Source organism: Hydractinia symbiolongicarpus, chromosome 5 (genome assembly GCF_029227915.1).
Source record: "Hydractinia symbiolongicarpus strain clone_291-10 chromosome 5, HSymV2.1, whole genome shotgun sequence".
In the NCBI taxonomy this organism is placed as follows: domain Eukaryota; kingdom Metazoa; phylum Cnidaria; class Hydrozoa; order Anthoathecata; family Hydractiniidae; genus Hydractinia; species Hydractinia symbiolongicarpus.
The window spans coordinates 2545056-2570919 of NC_079879.1; the positions used below are offsets into that span (position 1 = coordinate 2545056).

At 33.3% G+C, this 25864-nt stretch overlaps 2 protein-coding genes across 4 annotated transcripts; both read left to right on the plus strand.

Moving 5' to 3' along the window:
- The first annotated feature begins 441 nt into the window (after window positions 1–441).
- On the plus strand, window positions 442–1139 carry LOC130644164 (PRELI domain-containing protein 1, mitochondrial-like). Its single transcript, XM_057449661.1, has one exon. It carries the CDS (start codon window positions 558–560, stop codon window positions 1104–1106), a length of 549 nt encoding a protein of 182 aa, XP_057305644.1. The 5' UTR covers window positions 442–557; the 3' UTR covers window positions 1107–1139.
- Window positions 1140–1262: 123 nt separating this feature from the next.
- Window positions 1263–24997, plus strand: LOC130644163 (dimethyladenosine transferase 1, mitochondrial-like). Of its 3 annotated transcripts, none has more exons than XM_057449658.1 (7): window positions 1263–1834; window positions 2010–2158; window positions 3344–3455; window positions 5723–5874; window positions 6030–6149; window positions 10902–11029; window positions 24491–24997. In XM_057449658.1, exons 1-7 carry the CDS (start codon window positions 1708–1710, stop codon window positions 24687–24689), a joined length of 987 nt encoding a protein of 328 aa, XP_057305641.1. In that variant the 5' UTR covers window positions 1263–1707; the 3' UTR covers window positions 24690–24997. The 3 variants fall into 3 exon arrangements, with proteins under 3 accessions (XP_057305641.1, XP_057305643.1, XP_057305642.1); XM_057449660.1 differs by lacking the exon at window positions 24491–24997 and adding an exon at window positions 22497–23416; XM_057449659.1 differs by lacking the exon at window positions 24491–24997 and adding an exon at window positions 22566–23416.
- The last annotated feature ends 867 nt before the right edge of the window (window positions 24998–25864 follow it).

Consider the following 25864-nt stretch of genomic DNA (forward strand, 5'->3'; position numbering starts at 1 on the left):
TGGTGAATTATGAAGCTGACTTTAATCTTCAATCTATTAGATATTTCTTTGAGATATGCATGTGCCATAACGTTTCGTCAATTTCGTATCCGATGTTGCTTTTGCGTAACTGGTGTGAAGACCTGAAATTTTAATCACTTGTAGAATATAATTTAATTCAGTAAAATGGACCTTATGTGCTTAAGTATCTTGCTGTAACAAAGCTAAGTAAATGATTCACAGGTTTCACCGCTATTTACCAGGTCATTCTCCGTACAATATAATCATGTGTTCTAGATAAAGTCATACTTCTTGTTATAATGTTATAAACCTCCAAGAAATGGAAATGCGGAAAAAGGTTTTCCAATTGCAATTAGCAATGCTTTTTCTCTTCCATTCTTGTTTTTCTAAGTGATTAACTATAATTCTTGTGGAGGCCGACGACCAGCAAATAATTATAAAATATGGCCTAAGTTAGTTACTGTCATGGTTAAAATGCATGTAACACTGGAATCACTTGAAGGTTTAATTGAAGTTAATAATGTGTTTTATTTGTGTTTGTTAGTGTATAAAGCAAGATGAAGTTTTGCGAAACGTCATCAAATATAAAATACAAGTGGGATCACTTATGTTCGATGTTTTACAAGCGATATCCTAACCCTTACAGTAAACACGTACTGTCAGAAGACGTTCTTTCAAGGCACGTTGAAAATAACATTTTAAAAACGATTCGAATATATTCAAAAACCAACGAGACACCTTCCTGGTTGCAAAGAATTTTACCTACAGCAACTGCGTACATTCTGGAAGAATCGCATGTTGATATTGAAACAAAGACCATTGTTACCTATACGAAGAATTTAACCCTAACAACTTTTTTAAAGGTGGAAGAAAAATCTATTTTTAAAATATCCAATGATAATAAGGACTGGACGTCAGTTAGGAGACAATCTTGGATTAGCAGTAGTTTTTATGGACTGTGCCATGCGTTTGAATCGTTTGGTGCTAAGCGATATATTTCTAACATTCAAAGAATGGATAATGGTTTTGAAAGTGTACTACAGAAAAACAATCATTACTCAACAGGACAATCAACTTTTCCATTACCAATATCTAGTAATATGTAAAATATTGTTATATTGAAGAATTGTTTCTATGTACCCATGTTTTTTTTATGAGGATGCTAAATATCCTGATAATGCATCCAATGACTAAAAGCGATCAATTAAAGTTCCTTTTTTTTCAGGAATTTAACATGTATTCTATTTTGCAAAGTTTCTTTAATTCCATTACTATTAAATTTGTTTGTTTGCTTTTTTTTGTTTTGTTTTGATTTTGTACAGGTCTTGAGAGAGGTATATGGAACAACAACTTTTTAGGATATCGTCTATTATTTTTTACATTGAAATAACACTTGCAACTGCTTTATCGTATTGACTTGTTATTTTTCACCCTCCTTATTTGTATAGATTGTCATACGTTTACTTGGTACTTTAAGTTGTCCTGTGGTTTAATATTTCAAATAATGTCCCCTTGCCATCCTCTTGAGTTGTGGTTAGGAAAGTTTTCTACTCAGTGAAATTTACGTCTACCTACTTATCTGTTCTCTTCGTATATTGTAATATTTGACTTTCACTGGCGACCTTATTGATGTTGTTGTTTGTGTTCATAAACATTTCCAAAGCAACCAAGTATTTTCTGATGGTAGTTTTCTATATTTTTTATTAGATGTCAACAGCTACAAAACAATTAAGATTACCTCCAATGCCCAAAATTTCTGACATCATACGTTTATACGGTTTAAGAGCGAAAAAGCAACTGAGTCAAAACTTCATACTTGATTTAAATATAACAGGTATCTGGGAACATCCTTTTTGTGTGCTGATTTGTCAGTAAAAAAATTGATTTTAATGCATGTTTCTCCACAATGTATGTTAATTATCTAGCATGTCACATGTGTCAATAAATAAACAAAGTTTCTGAGAAGTGTTGCTGTTTGACACAGTGTAAACCATGATTTTCTAATTTAGACAAATTTGCCCGCAAAGCTGATGTTTTTGATTGCCACGTGGTAGAAGTTGGTGCAGGACCCGGTTCACTCACAAGATCGTTGCTCAATAGTGGAATCAGACATCTGCACGCTGTGGAAATAGATGACAGATTTTTGCCATCCTTAGAGGTCTAGCATTTTTAGAATATATAATATTTGATAAACATAATACTAATTTCGTTGTTTTGGTATATAATATTTTGTCATTTTCGAATCCGTAACAGTTTAGAAAATATACGATGCTTTGTTTTATTTTTAATTTGGGCTTTAAAGACAACTCCCTTAAAGACTTCAATATTTGTGAGCGTAATTATTTGTTCTACATAAATTGTTAGTGCACATTGATTTTAAATTTTGGTCCTCAAATTAATTGCGTGAACATGACCTTGTTTTTTGAAGTTTACAACAAACAGTTCCGTGTTATGGAGCCCTGATATATGTGCTACTGCCACAATCACATCAATTGCGCATTTTTGTTGTATTTTTGTTGCTGTGGCCAAAAACCCTTGTGTGATTCTGTCAAAAGTGCTTAAACTTCGGTTTGGAATCATTTGCGGTATTTATATTGTACTTTGAAACTTCATTTTAAGACGTTTGCAGTTTGACATTTCATTCTCGACACTTTGTTTTTATAAATGTGGGACAGATATCTTCGCTACAAAACCAATTTTTGTTATTCGAACTAGAACATATTTGCTTTCCTGTTTTTAGAGATTTTCCGTCATAGCAGCAAATAAAGTTTTTGTTATAAAAGTTTGCGAATAGTTGCAAAGTGAGCTTTGTGAGTTTTTTATAAACATCACTGATCTCTTAAAAGAAACATATACATGGTTGACCATGTATATGTTTCTTTAAAGTATTAACATACGTTTACATGAACATGTCATTTAAAGAGTTAATCACTGATCTCGTGTACACAACGGTCAGAATTCATTTGCAAACAATCAGAATTGCACAATATTAATCGATCGAACAAGTGCTCTTGTTGCTTCGTCAAATGTATTTGCTGGAATAAGTGCTGATATTAGCAAAAGAAATATGGCCTTTTATGTCTGTAAGAACACAAAATTAAAGTTGTGGCATTGTTTATTTTTTACTGTAAAAAAGTAAGAAATTTGAAAACGTTAAAACTACTAAATCTGGCAAAAATTTCCAATTTCAAATATTGCTAAAGTTTTTATCGTTAAAATTTATCCAATTTTAATTTTATCCGAAAACTTTTGTGAGTGTTTGGACTCTCAAAAGTTTTTTTTGCGAAAGTTTAACAATTTAAAACAGCTTAATTTTCTTTTCAAAAATTTGCTCACATTTTAGATTTTAAAAGATGCGTCTAAAGGTCATATGACAATACATCATATGGATATCATGAAATTTGATTTCATTTCTGCATTAACAGATGTCCATCACGCACCATGGGAAAGTAATGGTATGTGTGACTGTTGTTGAACACGCTATCATTTTAACACTGTCTTCACATCTCTTGATTTTCTTAGATACTGTGGACTAGAACAGTTGTTGGTGAGTCTGACCAATGAGTGATTTTTTCCTAACTTGTTTGCCAAGAGTCTTAAATATTTGCGGTGTCGTATTGTTGCGTAAATTTCTTCTTTCCTTTTTTTGTTGAAATGCTTGAACACCAAAATAAATCAATCAATCAACCAGTGACATAACAGAAATATAAGAATTAAAAAGGGTGCAAGGTTTGTGCAGTCAACAAATTGGAAATTTTTAATCATATTTGATACCCTATATTGCACCAATCCTGGTATTTATTTCACCTAGCTTCAAAAACCTCTTCACTGTCCTGCGAAGCCCTTTTACGCATATCTATTTTGTACTGTTCATTTGACAGGAGGTTGAAGCGAGAAAATTAATAACCTCAGCGTTAAGTGGAGTAAAGCAAGAAAATTAGTCACCGCAGCGTTCAAATGATATGTTAATTTGGTGTAAACAAATTCAATTGTTTGTTATGGTTTACAAGCAAACTTGCGTCATAGGGCGTTATAATAAGCGTTTAATTGTGTTGTATTAACGTCATTGCTAATATTAGGTTGCTGTTTATTTTCCCCTTAGAAGTCAAAAATAGATAACGAAAGTAAAATTAAAATTAAATATCTAATGAGTTTTCAATTCCCCGGTGTGATGAATATTAGGCCTTTTTTACCGTCCCTTTTCTTACAGTTAGAGGAATTTTGGTCTGATCAAGTAACGGTAACTTTCGAGTAAGTTATTCAAGTCTAGTTTTTATAAACTTTGCAACAATAAACAAAATTAGCCATTTTGAATTTGCATTTTGCCGTATTGTACACACAGTGCAAACTTTTTTAAACCTGTTGTAAGGAAAAGCTATTATTGTTTTTCGTCGTTTAAAGACGTGATGAGATGAGAGTAACTCATTTAAAGTATGTGATTAAGCCATTTTTAACTACAACTATTGTGGTTGAGAGAGAAGAAGAGAGAGAAAAAACTACATTAGTTCAACATGACTTTGGTTTTCCAGTATGTATGTATCGCAGTTTATTGGTGACAGATGATTATAATTATTCAAAGATGTTCGTTCATTAAACTACAATTGCATTGAATACTCAGCAGCTACCTGAGCATATTCCATATATTATTGGTTTTGTAAACTTTCAGGTTTGATTAATCCAGCCATTATACATCACACTAGACATGCATTTTCTTCTGAAGAAAAGTAGACTTAGGTTCAAATAAACTTATGATTCTGATCAAGTAGTGATAGGACTTTGTTTTACTGTTTGTTTATTTTTCAGTTTTTTTTTTTTTTTGCAATGCATGCATAAATAAATGAATTATATTTCTACAAGTTATAATTTTATAGACGATTTTTGAAAGTGTCAACTTCTATCTTTATTTACAGTGTGTTTCCGTTGATTATCAAAAATGCGCCATTATTAATTTCTCGCTGTAAGACCGTTATGCCGGGACAACCACAAAAAACAAGACTTGAATTATTAAGCTAACATTAAGTTGGACAACAGAATTGACGGGTGACGAATTTAAACAAAAAATGAACAAACCAGCGATATTATATTTGCCTTGGTGAAAGAAATTCTCGCAAGAATTAAACCTCGTGTAATAAAAATTAAAAAAACTTTTTTCTGATGAAACAAAACAACACTTTGTTGTGTTTTTTAACGCTAATTGCTTTAGCTCCACATGACGAAGTCGTTGTTACAAAAATGAGATTGAAGGGGTTTAATTTTATCGATTGTACTTATTTTTCTTTTGGCGGAAAAACTTTTGGACACAATTTTTCATTTCAGCGGGAAAAAATTTCGGACAAGATTTATAAAGTCAAAAAATGTGTAAGTCTTTAGAAGGCATTTAGCCCAAATTTTAAAAGTAATGATTACGGGGAATGGCACAAAAGGAAGGCTAGAAGCATTTATAATGTACATATATTTAATCAAGATCTAAAAAAAGGTCTTCAGGATCCAACTATAAATATAGCCTTAGTTTTCAAAAGTTATTTCTTTTAAGAAAGTGCTCAATACCAACAAAGATAAAGTAGAGTGATGTTACAATTCAATGTATTTGTTAAAGTTAAAAGTACATAACTGTCAGTTTCACGCTGAACGATTATCAAATGTACAGTGATAAACCACTTCAAAAAATAAAAAAAATAATTAAAAAACGTATTAAATACTTGAAAATAATTCGTCTGTTCAGATCTACCTAACGTCCGTCTTGTTGGCAACCTACCCTTCGCAGTATCTATCCCATTGCTTCTTCAATGGTTGCAAGCTATATCACGAAGAAAAGGACCGTTCCAGTATGGACGAGTTCCTATGACGTCGGTGTTTCAAAAAGAAGTCGGCGAGGTATATATAATAAAGATTTTCTACTGTTTAATGTTTTTTTTTCGCTAACTTTGTTTTTGTTGTTTATATTTTTTATTACATTTGCTATTATATTTTTTATTGCTGTTCTTGTGGTTTTTTAAATGTAATATATTTGGTAATTTCGCTCATTTCAGAATTTGACTGCCGACGCTTTCAACTACAATAGATCACGACTCTCGATAATGGCTCAAAATTACTGTCACGTGAGCAGAGCGATGATATTAAATAGTGCCGTCTTCACACCGGAACCTGAGGTACGAACTGAGTTTGTTTTAAAGTGGACATTTATTTCTGTTTAATAGAAGTGAATACAAAATTGCTTGAAGAAGTAACCGTGACAAGCTGCAAGACGTAAGTGGTGGTAGCGCTTCAAGACGTAAGCGTGGCTAATGCTTCAAGATGTAACCGTACCAAGCGCTTTAAGAAGTAACCGTGCCCAACGCTTGGAGACGTAAGTATGACAAGTGCTGGAAGATGAACCATGGCAGGCGCTTGACGACGCAAAAGTAAAATTCCACTTTTGCTGACTCAGCATTGCGTACTCAGCATTTCGCGGTTGTGCGTTCTAGCAGCGATTTACACTAGAAATAACATAAAATGCGTGAACAAACTCAATATGGTAGCCATAATTCGAGCAAATTCCTTGTTAAAATAATTAAATCACGTCATAATGTATTGAAAATCTTCACAGCGCTCATATTTTCCAAAATGATTTGACTTCTTTAACGAAGAATGCGCCCAAACGCGTTTCCTAAATATTAATACAATAATAACCGATTACCCCGGGCTGTACCGCAAAATATCGCCCGAGGTCTAAGTGCCGACCGAGCTTGCGAGGTTGGTGCAATGACTGAGGGTGATATTTTTGGTACAGCCCGGGGTAATCGGTTATTTTTGTATTTGTTAACCGTCTAAGTTAGGTAAAAATAAAAAATAAGAATTTTAGTTTAATGTTCTTATAATAATAAATTCACTAGCACAACTTTTGTTAAAGACGGGCGCAAATGCGTCAAACTGTTCATCAAACAGCTCATCAAACTGTTTGATGAAAATTTTAACTGCGAATGTTTGATGAAATCGAATTTTCCATTTGCGTCAACTCGTCAAACATGTTTTATCAAAAACATTCGAAATTTTTGAAGGCCTATTCATTTACAAAATTTAAAAATGGCGGTTGATAATGGCGAATCTTCTGGTATTGAGTGAGCTTATGGATTCTGATGATGAAAAGCCACATCGAGGAAAAACACGCAGCTGTATAAAACGAAGAGGTGAAAAGCTCTTTTCCCAACTGTGTTCTCAGACTGTTTATCTTTGTCTTTACGGAATCGACAGTGATATTCAAAGACATTGCCATTTCCGAGTATGCTAATCCCTTTGAATCATGATTTGTGTAATTCTCATGGAAAATATCCCACAAACAAGGGTTGACTTCAAGCAATTCGATGAGTTCAGAAGTTTCTTCATCTGTCCAATCTTTGACGGCCTTGGCATCAACTTTTAGCTTTAGTTCTTTTTTAGCAGCCGTTTTCTTCTTCTCTTTCTTTTTTTTTGGCAAACAAATAGCCATTTTTGATCTCTGTTTCCCTTTCTGACGTTGCCATTTTGTCTTGTTCAACGTTCAATGAATGACCGAATGAGCATATGTTTTTTGTTTTGGAATATCAAAAGCAGAAAGCAGTATTCAAATGTTTGAAAGACCCTCCACTGTTGATGTTTTTTGCACTCATCGCGGTTGATAAAAATGACTGTTTGATGAAATTCGACTCAAATGCGTCAAACAGCCATAAAACAGCAAAACTCGGTTTGATGAACCCATTTTGTTTGATGAAAAGTTTGATCGCGATCAAACTTCATCAAACTCGATTTTTTTTCTTCTTTTCTCATTTTTTTGAAAAAATAGTGTTTGATGGTTCAACTCAGATGCATCAAAATTTTCATCAAACTCGCTAGTTTGATGGAGTTTGATAAAAAGTTTGACGCAAATGTGCACACCTTAACACTCGAGGTCAAAATTCGAAACAGTCCTGTCTAAAATCAAACATTCTATTTAGAATTCGAAAGTCCCTATATAATAAAACCTTGTAAACAAAACATTGCGATGTTTGACACGTACAGAATAAGGTGTGAAGTTGAATGCGCGACTAAAATATAGTTACAACGAATATTGAAGTAATTTTTTTTAACTAGCTAGGTAGCTAGCTAGCCAAGAATAACATGGGCTTCAACGAGTTTTATATTTATATTAACCACAAAGCTGAAGGAACGAATCTGAAAATGAGAGAAGACGTATTTTTTATGATTTCATCGCCCTGTATTTAGTTTTTTGATAAAACTGGATATCAGATCATCGTTTTTTTTATGGACAATGTAGTTAGTTTATTAGTCATATTGAAGAAGCATCCAGACGGACTGATGCTGAATCTGATTGTTCTTCTTCTTCTTCTTTTGAGAGTTGTTTTGGTATCTTGATCTTTAGAAGTTGGTAAAGTAATTCGTCTGTTTCCTGGAAATTTCGTTGCTCTTTCTTTTTGGAAGATTTCGAAGTAGTATTTCATAGCTTGTTGTGCAGGTGTAGTCTTTGGTTGTCTAAGGATATGTCCAAGTAGTCTCCATTTGGTATGTTTCATAGTTTTACTTATGGGTTCCTCTTTGCATTTTTCGTATAATTTTTGATTCTTGATCTTTTTATCTTTTATAATATTTCTAAGTTGTCTTCTATGTACATCAATTTCGCTTTGCTCTTTCTTTGTCAGTCCCCATGTTCCCAATATTTCATGTTCCCAATATTTCATGTTCCAATATTTTTCCCAATATTCCCCAATATTTTTTTCGTGCTTGTTTACATTTTAAGCTACCATTTTTCTTGACAACAGGCAATACCGCAAAATATCGGCCCGTCGTCAAGAGCGCTAAGCCAATCAGAATTCCTTAAAACCCGTATTGCCCGCTTGAAAAATCCTGACGGTTAACAATACGCAATATTGACCGTTTCAATGCGTGTCCCCTCAACTTGAGAATAGATTGAAGTGGATTTTTGCCTTGAAACCTAGACCTTGAAAAAAGTAGATGTTGCAAGAGCTTGGAAACGTAAAGATGTCTTGGCATGAGCAGTTTAAACAAGTTGAATAACTTGTGGCCACCTCTTCTAATCCTATTTATTTTGTTATAATGAGATTACGAAGAGAATGGTATTTATAATCACGGAGAGCATACAAGCACGAACCCAACAGAGTGCTCGAGGTTACCTGAATAGTCATCCCTCCAGATTGTTAGTTATTCACCTCCATTTGTTTAGTTAATCCTCTTTTTGATTATTCGGTACTCTAAAGTACCCAAAATATTTTCCCTAATATCGTTCTTAATAAAAATCGTCTAAAAAAAACCCAAAATACAGTACACATCCGCCAATTCGAATGCCGTTAATTCGAACATCTGCCATTTTGAACAAAATTTTTGGTCCCTTGCTTTATGAAACTCTTCTATTTACTGCTGCTTAATTCGAACAATCGTTTATTCGAACATATATTTCGATCCCTTGCGTGTTCGAATTAGCTGATGTATATTGTAGATTGAATTACATATGTCATTCCACGCTAAAGGCATTCACTTTAGTTCTTGGCAACATTATATTATAACAATTTCTGCGTTAGCAATCTTTGATGAAGCTTCGTGAAAGCTTAAACTAAAAATTTTAGTTATTGCGCAATTCGTTGTTTCGTTTGGCCGAAAAAATTAAGGGCCGTTTGAGGGGTTATATTTTAGTAATGTAGAAGCACCTACCATGGTTGGGTTTGACAAAGTGGAGAAAAAATTTAAAAATTCACTGTCTAGAATGCCAAATATAAATTTTTCTGCTTTGTTTTGTGTGTCTTTATACGAGCCTAAACTGTTCATTTTGAAGCATTTTGAGTTTGCTTGTGCTTCTCTTCGACAATCTTAAGTTGATGACAATGTTGGCAACATATCTACACACATGGACTATAGACCATATTAATAACATATAAAATTACAGTTTTGTATATTCGAATCATCTAGGGCTCCTTTAAGTATGTTTAGATTACATGAGTTTTCGAATTTAATCGTACAAGTTTTGGCTAGCACTAAATTTGGCGATTTTAGCGATTTTTGTCTGAAATCGCCAAACTAAGTGCTCGCCAATTTTTTTTCATCCATCGCCAAATTAAACGCTCGCCAAATTTAATATTTTTCATCCATCATCAAAATAAATGCTCGTCAAATTTAATTTGTTCATCTTTTGACAAATTCAATGCGTAAAAACTCTACAGACAAAAAATGTATTTTTCGGAATGTCGTCATTTTTAAAAACATTGTTTTAATACAATTTACTTGATAACTAATCTTCAAATACAATATTGTGTTTTTTTTTCGTCCTTTCATTTGTACGAATAAGGTACCAGTGTTCAAGTTTTATCGGACTAAAGCTAAAAGTAACGTTATGATCCAACAATTAGCTCTACATAGAATTACTGCTTTAGTCAGCAATAGAAGATTGCGTCATTCTGTCGAATCAATGGTTAATTTTGCGCGAGACTTTCAATAACAAGGGATGTATCTTTAAATCAGTTGAGAACAAGGCTAACCTTTTTAGGACCATAATTACCTCTTTTTGGCGATAGTGGTGATAAAGCATCCAAATACGCAAGAAAGTAAAAATTGCAGTCCGCAATATTCGAATTACGGGACCCAAGGATTTTGTTGGTTTACATGTTTTTTAAATTACTGGAGTTAAAACGAAATAAAAAAGTTCAACTTTATTAATTTTTATCACTGATGTTATAAATGTACCTGAGTTTTTTCTAATACAACAAGGGGTAAAGTCCGCTCTGTGTTGACAACATTAAAATTTTCTATCGTTAATATGCAAACTCGCCGCGTAAGTTTATTCTTGACGTGATAATCCACTAGTCTTCATTTACTGATACGACCGAGCCTAATAATATATCACCGTTGTAACTAATTGTACCTTCTCCCTTTTATATCAGGTCGATGCTTGGCTGGTTCACTTTATCCCCCGTCGAAAGGCACAAATTGATGCTCCATTCGATGTCATTGAGCAGGTTGTTAAAGCCATATTTTCCAAAAGAAAAAAAGTGATTAGAACTCCGTTAAGGTTGGCTTATTCGTTCTTTCATTAAAATGTATATATATTTATTTAGCTACCTTTTTTATATCTGGAATTTTTGCCACTGGAACTCTTTGCGAATTTCGTAAATTAACATCTAATTTGCGTAATGAAATTCCTGAAAATACGCAAATATCAATTTCACTAAAAAAAATTCGATTCACGAAATAAATTTTTGCCAAATGTGATAAATTTTTCGTATGGTGCGATTAGCAACTACAGTGGACTCTCCATAACTCGAAACCCTTTAATTCGAACCGCTCCTTAACTCGAACGAATTCGTAGGCACCGTGAAAATTTCCTAATAAACTCTCATAATCAACTCTCTACTGCTCGAATCTCTCGAAAATCTCCTTAAGTCGAACAATATTTTTTTTCCCGCGCCGTTCGATTGCCAAGTGGTGTGTTTACAAATATTGTTGCTTTGAAGTTCTTATTCTCATGAATGAAATGGCGTCTGTGGTAGCAGGGAAAAAACGTCCAATAAAAAACAAGTCATGTAAAATGAAGTACAATGCTCTTAATGAATTGGAAAAGGGGACTGCCCCGAAAGATGTTGCTAGAAAGTTTGCAATACCAAGAAGTACACTATCGACTTGGAAAAAGCACAAAGATAAACAATTTGACGAAGGTAACCTTAGAAGCCTGTTCCAAAATTCTCGATCCTTTTAGCGATGTTTATGCTAAAGAATGCTTGGGATGATGTCTCGAACCAAACCTTCGCCAACTGTTTCGAAAATCTGGAATCTTGAAGAAAGAATTGGAGAAAGCAATCAATAATGAAGCTGATTCTTTTAAAGAATTAAGTGATGATGGCGTAGAAGAGGATCCTATCCCACCACTAAAGACCGACCTTCTGTACTTAAAACAAAATTTTCTGCCAACATCGACCCTGATATCTTAACAGATGATTTCATCGATTTCGACATCGAAGTCAGTACTTCCCTTAGTCGACTATCAACCGCTGATATCATTGCTGAATTCAAATCAGAATTCTCGGGGGCTCAAGCTGAAGACGTGAATGAAGATGACGCAGACAACGAAGACCAGGACAAGAGCAAGATTACTAAACCAACGACATAGAAAGTCTTGAAAGCTGTTAGTATTCTCGACGGTCTCCGAATTTTGAAAAGAAACGATGGGGTCTCTCAAGGACTTGAATGATAATATTGAATATCATATGAAATGGATTTTTTCATAACAGAATAGATTTAGTCACCCGTAACGTAGATAATTACTCAAATACATCGTTTTCTTTCAAGGGGCTTATGTAAAAAGGCTAAACTTAGCAACATTTCCAAGCTCGAACCGCTCCATAACTCGAACGATTTCTGATTCCCCGTGAGAATTCGAGTTATGGAGAGTCCACTGTATGGTGTACATTGTGTACGCACTTGGCTAGAGCAAGGCCCGTGTGTGGCACCTAGCTTTACAATTTATTGCATGTGGAGTTTTTAACTGTTGAAAATTGCTTTTATAAGAAACAAGTTGATAAGTAACCCGACGGTAGGTTCTTTAAAATTGAGAAACCGATGGAAAAACAAAGATTTTATCTCCAAGCTCTGGTGGTCCTCTGAGAGCCATATCAAAGCGTCGGTGGTACTTAGCCATATGGAGGCGACTTCGTGGTTTTTCCCTTGTCTATTCCTTGTTTCCAAAACTATATTATTTAATGTGTTCCTTAAGAAAATAAACCTCGGAACGAAGTTAGAAAAGAAGTACAAAACCGAATAATCGAGTCAAAATTAAGGGACTTTTCGAACTAAACTTATCGCTAGTTTTCCTATAAAATCCTGCAGCGTTAAAGACGACTACGCCATTGCTTAGGTGAATATTTATCATAGCACATCCGTATTTCATTCTCAATAGAGAATGCTTCACCCCGATCAGACCTCTGATCATGACGGGCGAGTATAATGCGTGTAAGTCATATTGCCATATTAAAGCATTCTCTGTTGAGAATGAAATACGGATGTGCTATGATAAATACTCACCTATGTATACACACCATCCGAATAAACTATCTGAGTTCATCGCTAACATATTGCCGCACGTAGTGTAGTGGGTTCGTCTGCGGCTCCCAGTTCTGGGTACCGCGGATCGAATCCCGCTCACTGCCAGGCAGTATGTTAGTGATGAACAAAGTGCTTCTTCAACAATATACGCCATTGCTATTACAATTATTGGAAAAACGGTTGGATACGTAAGTTCTTGTTAAAACTAACATTCTTTAATTTGAAATATAGTGGTAAGGTTGTTATCAAAGTGAAATGGACTTTAATTAAGGTGGATTGAAGGTACCATTCGTGTTCTCCTTTAAAATTTGCAATGACAAACTATTTTTAAATACAAGAAAAGAAATTTATCAAAACTGAGAAGTTGGAGGAGCCAAGAAAACAAATAAAAGAAAGGAAAAACAAACAAACTTAAAACGGACAAAAACACAACAAAAATGTCATAAAATAATAAATAAAAAAAGATCGATAGAAAGAAAGAAAGAAAGAGTGAAAGAAAAAAATATTATTTTTTCCCTCTAATACACCCTTCCGGAATTTGAAAAATTATAATAATTATGACGTCATCCAAAAATTTTTAATGGTTTTATGTTCTTCAAATAAGGAGATTCAGATAGAATATCAAATTATCATGACAAAACTGAAGTTCTTAAAGCAATATAATATTCTGGTTGGATTTTATTTAGATTTGAAGGAAAAAACTATTTTAAAAACGAGGGTTTTTTTTGAAAGCTTGACTATATGAAGTGTTTGCCTCAGCGAGAAATTTGCGTTACTGATAAAATAACGTGTACTCAGAATTTTTTCTGGTTTAAAGATTTCATGATTTTAACAGCGACTCGTGATTTCATGATTTTTGCTCCGACATACTCTAGTTCATCAACCCTAAAAGGTATCACAAAACGATGCAATAGCTTAGTGCGGCAATGGAAATTTTTCTGTTTGATTATATCTTGCTGTTTTTGAGCTTTGCGCTACAAATCAAGTTGTTTCTTGTTAAAAAAAAAAAAAATAGGGGACACCCGGGTTTGAACCAGGGACCTCTCGATCTGCAGTCGAATGCTCTACCACTGAGCTATATCCCCGCAAGTATGTACAGAAAATATAAAGTTTTAATGGTACGATAGATTTGTTTGTTTTAATTATGTATCAATCTTTTAAAAAACCTTTTAAATGAGATTTATAATCCGTCAGAATAATTAGTTACAAAAAGTTGTCATTCAATAAGTTCGTCTATGCTTTATAGTAGAACAAGGCTTTTGTCGATTTGGTGAAACCAAGAAACTGTTTTTAAATTTTGTGGAACTCCGAGTTTTTTTTTATCTGCTAGATTTCTGGAACCAGAATTTTGTTCTTTGTCATATCATATCAGATTCGTAAATAACTGGTTTTTGCATTTACCTAGGTCGTGAAAACCAGGCTTCCCACCTCTGAAGTTAGAAACCGGGCGTTTGTTCGTCTCTTTTGTTTGTACAAGGTTCGTTGAAACCAGGCTTTTTTTTCAAGTGCTCAAAAAAGCAGATTTTTATGTCAACATCCAAGACATTTTCACGCCCTAACGAAAGGTTTTATTTATTAAATGTAATTCTGAGTCTCCTTTGTATGGAACTGTAGTTTGTTGGGGTATGATAGTAAAACTGTTAAAATTGGATCAAACCTCGCCAAGCGTGTGATTTTTTTTATAACATATTTTCTCAAATCTTACTTTCCTACAAATGCAACGTTTACTTGCGATTTGATTTTGCTACTTAGACTTGTCGCTCTTAAAAAAAAATTAGAGTCAAAACTGAATTTAATTAAATAGAGGCTTAACAAAAATTAAGGGATTATTACGAAAAAATTACTTTGTTCCAGAAGTTAGAAAGTTCATACTTGATTTTGTAAGTCCGTGTAACATTGTGAATTAAAATACACGCTTATCTTTCAAGAGAAATATTCTTAACTTTGGGCGAAAATTATCCTTATATTCTTTGCATATTCTTAACACTATTAAAATTGAAAAGTCTAGAGTCAAAGTCACCCCTAATGTGCTGTTGTTCAAGCAGAAAAACAGACAAATTGATTTTGAGGGGGAAAATACTTCAAGTGAAACCTGAGAAAAGAAATGTTATATTTGTGATAGTATAAAAATCTGCATGAATTAATAAAGAATAATAAAAAAAATCATAATCATCCAAACAAAGGTTCAATATGAGCTTATTCTTGACTTTTCATCTTCATTATAGTCGTTAACCCGTGGAAAATACTATAGGGGTCGCCCGTTATATATACTTCCCGCATCACTATATCGTGTATTCTTGTCCACCTCTTAACACGAAGTAATTATATTTTCGCGGACGGGGGTATTATTATGATAGGTGCGATTACAAAATCCCCGTTTTTTAAATTGACTCACAGACAAACAGAGAGATAAAAAAAAACAGTGAGTATTTTAATGTCGATTCTTATAAAACAAAATGCGGGTATTGCTACGTTTTATGAAGTTAGATGTCCAGTTTTCTAATCTTCAGCATTCAAATCAAGATATGTTAAAAACAACGACCTTTTATTATTTCTGTATTTATTTACCCCCTATCAAATCCCTGTCATCCCTAATGTCCCTTCACTCTATCCGTTCAATGTCTGGTCTTTATAGGCACAATTCAGTCTAGTTCGTTTTTTCAGCTAACATGTAATCTCGTTTTGATTCTATCTCCTTAGTCTCTTATGCTTTCTTGTACTTCATTGTTTTGTCTTGCCCTTGTTATTCTTATCATTCTGGCGTTTTTCATGCTCCAATGTAATTGAAATTGTGTAACATTGTGCTGAGACAGATAATCCTCGACCAATCCATGAACTTTGTATGTGTTTATCATATGTAAATTTTTCCTAGTCTAGACATTGTAGACTGTTTACCTCTGTGGCTATTTTCCACATTTTTTTATCACAAATATTCTTGACGAGACATATCTTAAACTCTTTCCTAAACAAAATAAGACTTTATAGTGCAAATACTCGAAATCCCGAAAGAAAGTAAACAACGATCAAAATTGAGCTATAATCTTAGGGAGTAAATATTGATGTCTCGTTTTCCTTGTGGAGACAAAAATGGCCATCTTTTATCCATGCTGCATGTTCACTTATGCAGGACGTCTGTATTTTTCACTGCTTATTTGGTTTTGTATAATTCTTTTATTTCTCTCCTAAAATATTTGCCAGAGCTTTCCTTTTTTTGATTTGAGTTAAAGTAGAGGTATGATCAAAATCACAAATAAGTCGATCTGTGTATCTGTTCCATCCCCAATTTTTATAACCCTTGATATTAGTCGTCAATCTTCAACACAATTACGGCGAACAACTTGCATCAAGAAACTTTTTAAATACGGCAGCGTTTTGTCTTGATGCTCCTTTCATTTGCTACCTAACAATATCAGTGATATTGTTAAGTAGCAAATAAAAGGTGCTAATTTTTTGTTTTGTTTTCGATTGACATTATCTGTTAGTAAATGACATCTCCATGGCACATGTCACTTTTTAAGAGCTGAAATTAATTAAGATGATTCCAAGGAAAATGTACGTATGTTTTTCTTTGTTCAAAAATAAACAATTTGACAGTCCGGGAATTTTTTTTAGCTTACTGTTACTTTTGATAATTACTTCTTTCCCTATACCTGTTAGAAAAACATGTTAAGACGGAGGATAAAAAATAATTTAAATAATTTTTTTTCTACGTTTAATCAACTGCAATGGTTTTACAGTTTGGAGGACAATAACCCCCTAATACATTTAGGCTAATTATTGAAGACACGAAAAGTTATCCTAAAAAGTATCCAAGGGAAGGGGGTGGTTATTCTAAGAGGAGGAAAGCCAGTTATCCGGAGGAAATTGTCCCATCAAGGGGGGTGGGATTATCCTGAAGTTATTCTAGGTGGAAATTGTTCAAGTGGTAGAATAAAGGGGTACAATTAACGGGGGTAATTGTCCGAGGCAATTATTCAGGGAGGAATTGTTTTACCATTTTTTTCGTAGGACTTCATTTCTTTCTTGGTTGTCTATTTCCTGTTGCAGAAAAGAGACTTCCGATAAATGTAATAGTTTTTGATTCTCGATCACGCACTTGTAAACTTAAAACTTGTTGTTTTTTATAATCTTTTATTTACTTTAAATTTTTCTCCTTTCCTTGAATTAAAATAAGCCCGGCTAAAAAAATAACGATAGTTTTTGCTTGAATAGATTTATTTATCAATTCCAAAATGTTCTGCATCAGCTAATGCAAAAAAAAAAAATTGATCCATCCAATTTGTCCTTCTTGATCAATTCCTTTGACATCCTTGATTCTCCTAAAATCTCCTAAGTTTTTATTTTTGTCCCGCTGATCGAAAAAATCTCCTAAAAAAATCAACGAAAATTGTTCTATATATCTTTTAATAATTAAGTTCAAAAGGAGTGAAAACCCTGCATTTCAATATCAAGTATTTTTAAAAAACAAAATTCACAACAATATTTGTGGTTAAGTATAAACGTATAGTTAAAACATGAAGTAAAAAAATTATTATGCCCCACCCAGCTATAGTTTATGTTTACGTTGCAGAAAGGTAAAAACAAGTCTTGATTTTTGTTATGATCACATCTCAAGCCTTCTCTTATATTAATATTTCTATTCTGTCCGTTTAAAATGGCCGCTTGCAGCTTTATTCTGGGTCCTCCTTCAGTGCAACGACAACATATTTAGCATGTTTTTTGACGCATCTTTTCGTTGTTTTTTTTGTGTTTTTTTTTATACTTTGGCTGTATGATAAAGGTCAAAAGCTGAAACTTAGTGGAATTTTTTATGAAACTTTATTTAGAACCTTATTTTAGGAGTTGACATGTCAGTGGTGTTGTTAAACTCGAATATTGTTGTTGCTCCCCCTTAGCATTGTCTCGAAAGGTAATATAATATATAGGGTAGCTAACGACGATGACCCGATACCCAAATTGCTGATGTCGTCAAATTTGTTTTCAGCCATTATCTTTTTTAGGTTTTATCAACGGGGTTTAAGCCATTCAAAAGTTATTTTTCAAGTGGTTAACCCTCCCACATAAAAATCCCAGTAAAGATTAAGAATAATTTCTGACTGATAAATAATACATTATGAGGGCCAATTTTTATAAAATTTTCAAAAAAACTCATTAGACAAAGAAAATAAGCAAAATTATTTCCCTTGTCTACCAAAGATATTCTACACACAATTTACAGACTTTTAAAGCCGGGGAAGTATTCCGGTCTGTTATTTCTACATGAATTACTTGTTGTTTACAAGTTTATTTCAACATGACAGCTTCGTTTGCGCAGGGATGTGTCAAAGGTTATTATTTGATAATTTATTGTCCTAGTTTTTATTATTTTTTCCAATAATCCAAAAATGACTTTAAATTTGGAATTCATCACAGTAAACATATATATCCAATTATAAGGTTTGAAACATATCCTTAGCTAAAAAAATTTGACAGAATAGGTATATTTTCATCGTAAAACATACATGTTCTTATGCAAGAAATTAGATTAGGACAAAGTCCTTTATGTTTAATACTACATTTTTTAGGGGTGATGTTTTCTTAATTTTACATTTCATTCTTATGAAGGATTTTAATCTCTTGCATTTCAATAAACAACTGATCAAAATCAAACTTCTAACATCCTTCATACGTTTCTTCTTCTATTTTTCATGTCTACCAAATCTACATTCGTTACTATTGTATAAAATTAGATATTAAGGACGTAGGTTACAGTCTCAGATTACGAAACATATTTTTTTTACATATATACAAAACTAATGCTAATGCTAAGTTTCTTGACTCTTGGCTGTGTACTAATGTCATATCTCAGTGCATAGTACGTATGCGTAAAAGAACAAAGGTTAAAACAACTTTTGAAAAGTCTTTCAGGGAAAAAGATTTATAAGGAAAGTCTGAAAGTTACTCGTGTATAGATGTGCATTGTTTGAAATTCAAAAAAAATTATCTTACTGGCAACAAGAAACAAGCTACATAGCCAACCTTTAGTTAATTTGCATCACTATTAACATGTATTATGGACATTATATAAACTGATGATTGTAACTTTTCATAAACGTTTTCATAGCTTGTGATGATTAGGGAAACAATCTTAAGTTTTGTTCACAGTACTAAAAATGATTTCTGAAAAATATCTGCTGTTTTCCGCTAAACTCTACAAAACTTGTTCTTTAAACTTGTCGCCACTCGTAGCTATCCTCATAACGAATTCTTCATAATGCCACACCATCTAAGCAATTTTCATCTGATGGCTACCACAGTCGTACATGGCATACATCACACTCCATAAAAGGCAATGTTTGCTTTGTTTTCCGAATGTTGGTTTCTTTATTATTCTGTTGCAAATATATAGCTCGCTCAAAAACGATCGTGTATTCCTGTCAATGTCTTGAAGACTCACTGTCCTTTACAACAACCAATAATTTTCTCTAGCTGCACTCATTGCAGAAGACATCGAAATACCTCGATAAGAAGCTTTAGATAAACGAAGTATTGATGAATTTGAACTGACACAGATCTGTCCTTTCAAAGACACAACCAAAATTGCAACCAACATTCCAATTTCTGAATTTTCCGCTTCGTATAAAATATCTTAGCCCGTCTTGAACTTTGTTTATTGTCGTTTCCAGTCCCCATTTTTTTCCTTTTTTTGTTTTTGTTATGCAACTGCGTTTTAGAGGGCTCGCATAGCCACAAACTTATTTTTGCGTAATACTTCAGAAAAACAACATTTCGCTAATATTCTACTGACGTCATTTGACTCGTCGTTGTTTACTTCTCCCGATGAAAATAATACATCCACAAACGTTAATACCAATATTTCGGATTACTGCGTTGTCGTTGGAATCCTTGCGGTCCAATCTACAATGTGTCAGCGAGAAATTCTTGGGATATTTCACTTAAAAGGGTTGTCGTTTTGTTATTGACGAATGTGTGGCCTCCTTTTTCGCCTCCTCGACTACCTGTTGGAATAACTGTCAATTTGGGAGAGCAAGAATGTAAAAATACGAAGTTGTTAACAATACTTTCATGTTTTAAAAGGGAAGTGGATGATCTCATGTTTTTTATAAAGATTTTAACAACGTGTTTTCTATTTATTGTTGTGTGAAATACTTTGTACACAAATTTTAAAAGAAATTACTCATTTCTCAAGGGCGTGTTTGATTGGAGATAACGCCCTCTCTTTGTGTTAGTATTGCTATTTATATATTTATTTTGGCACCTACGTATGTCTTCAAGATTCCTGTTTTGGTAACAGAATCGAAAGTGAAAAGAGGATTTATCTTTTCCCATGCTCTTTCAGTTGCCAGAAATCTTATTGAAAATGAAAATGAAACAGAAATGGAAATGTTTCTAAAGTTTTCTTTACAATTGGGATAAATTTTTTAAGTGCATTTAATAAAAATACAGGACTATTCAAGGCGGTTTTCGGACAGTAATTTCTATAGCATTATCAATTAGCGCATCGTGTTCTTTTATAAACTGTAAAATTCTATAGATAGACTTTTAGTCTGGAAATCAACTCATAAAATGTATTATTTAGTCATCCTTAAAGTTTCTTCTTCGAACTGTTAGTATTGTAAGAATGGTAGTCAAGAAAAAAAATAAATCTACCTTTGATATTACAAATCTTAATTTCATAGGATTTAGCATTGCGTAAGGTCCAGCGTCGCTTTTAATCCTGTTTATAAGTTGCACTTAAGTAGCTCTCACTAAGCAATGCCAGACTCTCATTTTTCTCCATTGAAATAACACCTTATTGTTTCAAGACTATCCAAGATGGCGGCTCACTGCCAATAAATACACAACGGTGTATCTCAATGCGTCATCAACGGAAGATTCAAATTCTGGCCCATCCCCTTGCCAAATATGTTAAGATCTAACACGAGTGTCTCTTATTTGACATTGTGTGGTGACTGTTGAATGAGGACTTCATATTGTTCTTAGTCATTCTCATTTCCTAATTAGTTTGCGCTTGTTGGCCTTAGTTGTTTGTTGTCGTTATTGTTATTGTTGTTGTTTTGTTATTTGTTGTTTTTATTTGTTTTTGTTGATATTTTTGTTATTTTTAAGAGCATTGTTTTAGAACGCTGACCATAATTAGTGTAAATAGAAGGAAAAATCAAATTTTCACTGTTTTGAAATCAGTTTACGTGCAAATATTGATCCACACAATAGAAAGAAAAGGGGAGTTTTTGTTTACTTAAATTATTTGATAATAGTTTTTGTGGCAGGAACGCATGTTTTGTCTACTGTTCTGAGCCACTCTAAATTGTTCTACGTTCAGCCAAACCTCTCCTCTTCTGTGATCTCAAACACTTTTCCTACCCGCCCATTTTTCGTTCCATGCCAAGAGACAGTTGACACCAATATTTTTGTGACCATGACGGATGCAAAATATTTCCACGCAACCCCTTCATTTCGTACGCCGTCTTTAGTGTATTAATTAATTCCAAATAGACTATCGTGTACGCTGTCCAACCATAACAATGATCCATCATATTTCACAAGATAATAAGCTGAAATGACAGTTGAATGTCAGAATAGTCACGTACATTGCGTAGTTGTAAGTTTAGACTATAATAGGGAGGTATTTCCAGTCCATTCATGTCTGTTTGACGCCGCAGTATAGCTAAGTAATGTAACTGAAGCATTTTAAGACTTCTCCAAAAATATTTTCGCCAACACAAAGTATTCAGAAAAACTTTTGTGGACGTGCTGAATCCTTATTAGATTTTTAAATATCTAACAAAAGAATATGACCAAAGCAGGTCATACGTCCCTATAGGATGAGACATCTCAGGAAGTTGCTTTTCGTTCGCGTAGCGAAGAATAACATTTGTCTCCTTTTAAAAGTTTACAAAATCGCCATTACAGAATAATTAATTACCGTTCTTTATAAATGTGGGAGTTTTATTTATGGAGGTTTTTTACTTTTGAGAGTTCAGAAATATTGGGAAATGATAAAAGTGATGACGTCAAAATAAGAACTGACATTTCAACTTCAATTGTCAGTGTTTGAACAGAGCCTTATTTAAGCGACTTTACAATATATTTTATGGATAACTTTATAAACTTTCAAATTAAGGAAGAAAAGTTTTTCTTACTTAAGAAAGAAGGTGAAAAATTCGCACTTTTTTATTTCATTACGTCAACACGCTCCCAGAATGTTTTCAGTGTTTCGGAAGAAGCTTAGTACGTTGTTGGGTATGTCTCAACTCAGCTGACAAAGTAGTACTATCTCGTAGTGAGTGTTAAACTCAATCTTTAACAGGTATGTTTAGATAGTATTTTAATAGATTTCAAATAAAAAATTTCAGTAAACGAAATTTTTCTCACATTTAATTCTGCCACTTTATATGTATTTACAAGGGCTCGTAATTCAAACGTTTAAGGTGTTTTAGGCATAAGGAAAATGCTTGAGATTTAAAGCGTATAGTATGAGGAAAGAAAGCAACATATTTTACATGTAGTGAACTCTCAACATTACGACCGGGCGATATAACGAACCCACAATATAACGAACCCGCAATATAACGAACCTCGATATAACGAACCTCCGATATAACGAACCTCCGATATAACGAACCTCCGATATAACGAACCTCCGATATAACGAACCTCCGATATAACGAACCTCGATATAACGAACCTCCGATATAACGAACTTGCAATATAACGAACCTCCGATATAACGAACCTGCAATATAACGAACCTCGATATAACGAACCTCCGATATAACGAACCTCCGATATAACGAACCTCCGATATAACGAACCTGCAATATAACGAACCTCGATATAATGAACCTCCGATAGAATTCTTTAGAAGTAGAATACTATTTAGTACCGGTACTTATCTATTATATTTGGACAAATTTTTTTAGTCCAAGTTTTTCGTCACCTGGAGAATCGTCATTTTTGAAATTAGTCATGCATTTTTGAGTCAAGCAGCCATCATTAAGTTTGCGCTATGTTTGTGAGAAGTGTGTGACATGTTTTCAAGGATCACGAACCAACCCCCAGTGGAAAAGAGGCTATGCTTTAGTGGATAAGAGGCTAACTAATAGTCTTAGTGTCATCCAGTCATGTTATTATTTTTCAACAACATTAAGAAAATATTTTTATGAGATGTACTTTTTTAGGTCCAGCCCGGGTGATTTTAAATACTAAATAATTTTTTAACACAATATAGAGCCGCCCTTTTTTTGTTATTTTTCTTTTGTAACGGGATATTTCGCGAAGGTGATGGTACCTTTGATTTTAGCTTTTTTGAATAGTTCTTTTTATTGAAGAGAAAAAACATGTACAGATTTAGGCTTCAGCCTTTCAGTGGTCATAATTAATCCCATTGTTGATTTTCATGGAAGTCACTAAATCAAAAATTAACGCCTATTTCATAACTCCTATCAGTTAATATTTGAATGTTATGACAAAGCAAAAACACAGTTTTTGATAAACACCTATACAATTCTTTTTCTAATTTTTATTATTTTTTTCTATAAATTAATAACCGATAAGTTTAATCCCATGTTGCATGTCACCTCTTTAAATAACGAAAGATACAATCTCGTGCATTTAAGTCCTGTTCTTGTTTTTATTAAGAACAAAAGATTTCTGAACTTCTTTCTAATTTTAAATCCAAAAGGGTTTTTAATGTTGTTTTTTTAACCAATTAACTCTTAGTTGGAAAAAAGTTACTTTTTATCAGAGATGTCGCGAAAAAATCAAAAACATAAAAGCGTACTCAGACTGAATTCATTCGTAGTGTAAGAACAAAATAATATCTAGAATCTGTTTACTAATATAATATAAATGTATATTTTCACAGTATGATAACTTCATTCACATTTATTTCATCTAATCATATTAAATCTTTACCTCCATCCGTAAAAAAAGAATCATTGGGGGAACGCTAATAAGAACATTGGAGGTTGGAAAAAGTATTCAGAACAGGCACAACCCAGCCATAACTAAAAGTATGTTCTTATAAAACGTGAATGCTTGCCTACTATGACAATTTGTCAAATTAAAGTCAATTCGCTAATCACGAAATCCCTTTCTATTAGAGTCTTGCACTTTTTTACCACAACTTTCTAGACAAAACCGGTACTAGCTAGATAGATCTAGTACCGGATTTGTCATTAACCAGTTTCCTATAAAAAATAACTTGCATATTTACATAATCGCTAACACTCTACCGCCGTTTTGACACAGCATTTACATACCTTTCACATACTTCACAGCACGTTACCAATACATGGATCATGCACGAATCCAGTTTTTAGTACTGGGATTATGATTTTTAATTTTAAAAACTGATTTAATGATCTTATTTTTTTTTTGTTGTTGTTGTTTTTATTTTGTTTTGTTTTAATGTTTTTTGTTTATCGTGTAGGCGTCTCTTTCCTGGTCACGAATATTTAGCAGACGAGCTTTTGCAACGTGCAAATGTAAACCCAACACTACGACCTCATCAACTTCAGTTTACAGAATTTGACTTGATTACCCAAGAATTTATTGCAATGTGTACGCAATACAAGCAATCTTGTACTCCACTGCAAGTCAACAAACCCGAGTTGATCAAGCAAGCCTAAACTTGCCCGTGTAACCAGCCATACAGAAAAGTCGTAGCCAGAAGGAAAAACCCACTTGCATGATACACCAGCGTGGCCATTTAAGAAAATCACGTGTTATTACTTGTTCTGATGGTGTGGGGAATGATCTTGTTAATTAAAAGTTTTATGCTTGGTTATTTATATCAGGAGATAATTTGTTTAATTAGTTGTGCAGAACAATTGTGGCACAGAACTTTGACTACGAGGATTCGCAAAAGCTATTTTATCGATGGAATTTATTTTGTAAAAGGGAAAATACTTTTCTTGAAAAACTACTTGCCGCATGATCTAAAGGTAATAAGAAAATTCCCCTGGACAATAACTTGGTCTTTGCTTGTGTTTCCTAACCGTCTCGTTCACGATAAATTGATCCAGTGATCGTACAAGTTACGCCGAGAGGATCAAATTGCTCGATGTTTTCACAATTTTCCCACCCTTCTTTTATTAAAACTTTCCGCATGTTTCACGAACCGTGAAGTTTTTTTTCTTCAAAATATCACTTTTGTATACTAGCTGGTTATTCCCAAGCCCTTTTGATAAAGAAAAACAATAACACAGGAGTAGGGAAAAATGAGGTCGCCACTGTGGTGGTGCCATATTTATTTTTATATCATATGGATTTTAAAAATTCAAGTGTGTTCGTTGCTTCGTGAAAAAATTCAGGGGAATGATCAGCCAAGAAATCCTAAATATTATGGATAAACTTTTTTTAAAAAAAAATAAAAGTGTTCAAAAATAAATAAATAGAATAATTAACATGGATAGATCTCCTAGGATAAACAAACTTTTGCTAATTAATTTTTAGAAAGGAATACATATGAAAAAAACACTAAATAAAATGAAACAAAAAACGTGTTTTTCCCATTCTTATGTTGTTAGTTCTTGTTGCTTAGGAATAATCCATTAGAAGCCAATCGAGCTTTCAACACCTTATTGTTTCTCCTTCTAAAGACTTATTTATTCATTTCGGTGTCAATCCTATATTATTGGACTTCGTAACATGTTACTTGTGTTTCTATTGGCAATGTTTTTTTCGTGTTGACTTAACAAAAATGCAGTAAGGATTCAGCTGCCATATTGAAACAAAAGATCGATTTAAAACTGGGAAAATAAACTCCAATTTTTTTCGAGCATTTTTTTTTCTTATGTCAATA

Excerpts from the sequence above, each read along its gene's own strand:
- LOC130644164 (XM_057449661.1), top strand. The coding sequence starts at position 558 with ATGAAGTTTTGCGAAACGTCATCAAATATAAAATACAAGTGGGATCAC.
- LOC130644163 (XM_057449658.1), top strand. The coding sequence starts at position 1,708 with ATGTCAACAGCTACAAAACAATTAAGATTACCTCCAATGCCCAAAATT. Across the intron at positions 3,456-5,722 it reads CGCACCATGGGAAAGTAATG|ATCTACCTAACGTCCGTCTT; the intron begins GTATGTGTGACT and ends TCGTCTGTTCAG. Across the intron at positions 5,875-6,029 it reads TTCAAAAAGAAGTCGGCGAG|AATTTGACTGCCGACGCTTT; the intron begins GTATATATAATA and ends CGCTCATTTCAG.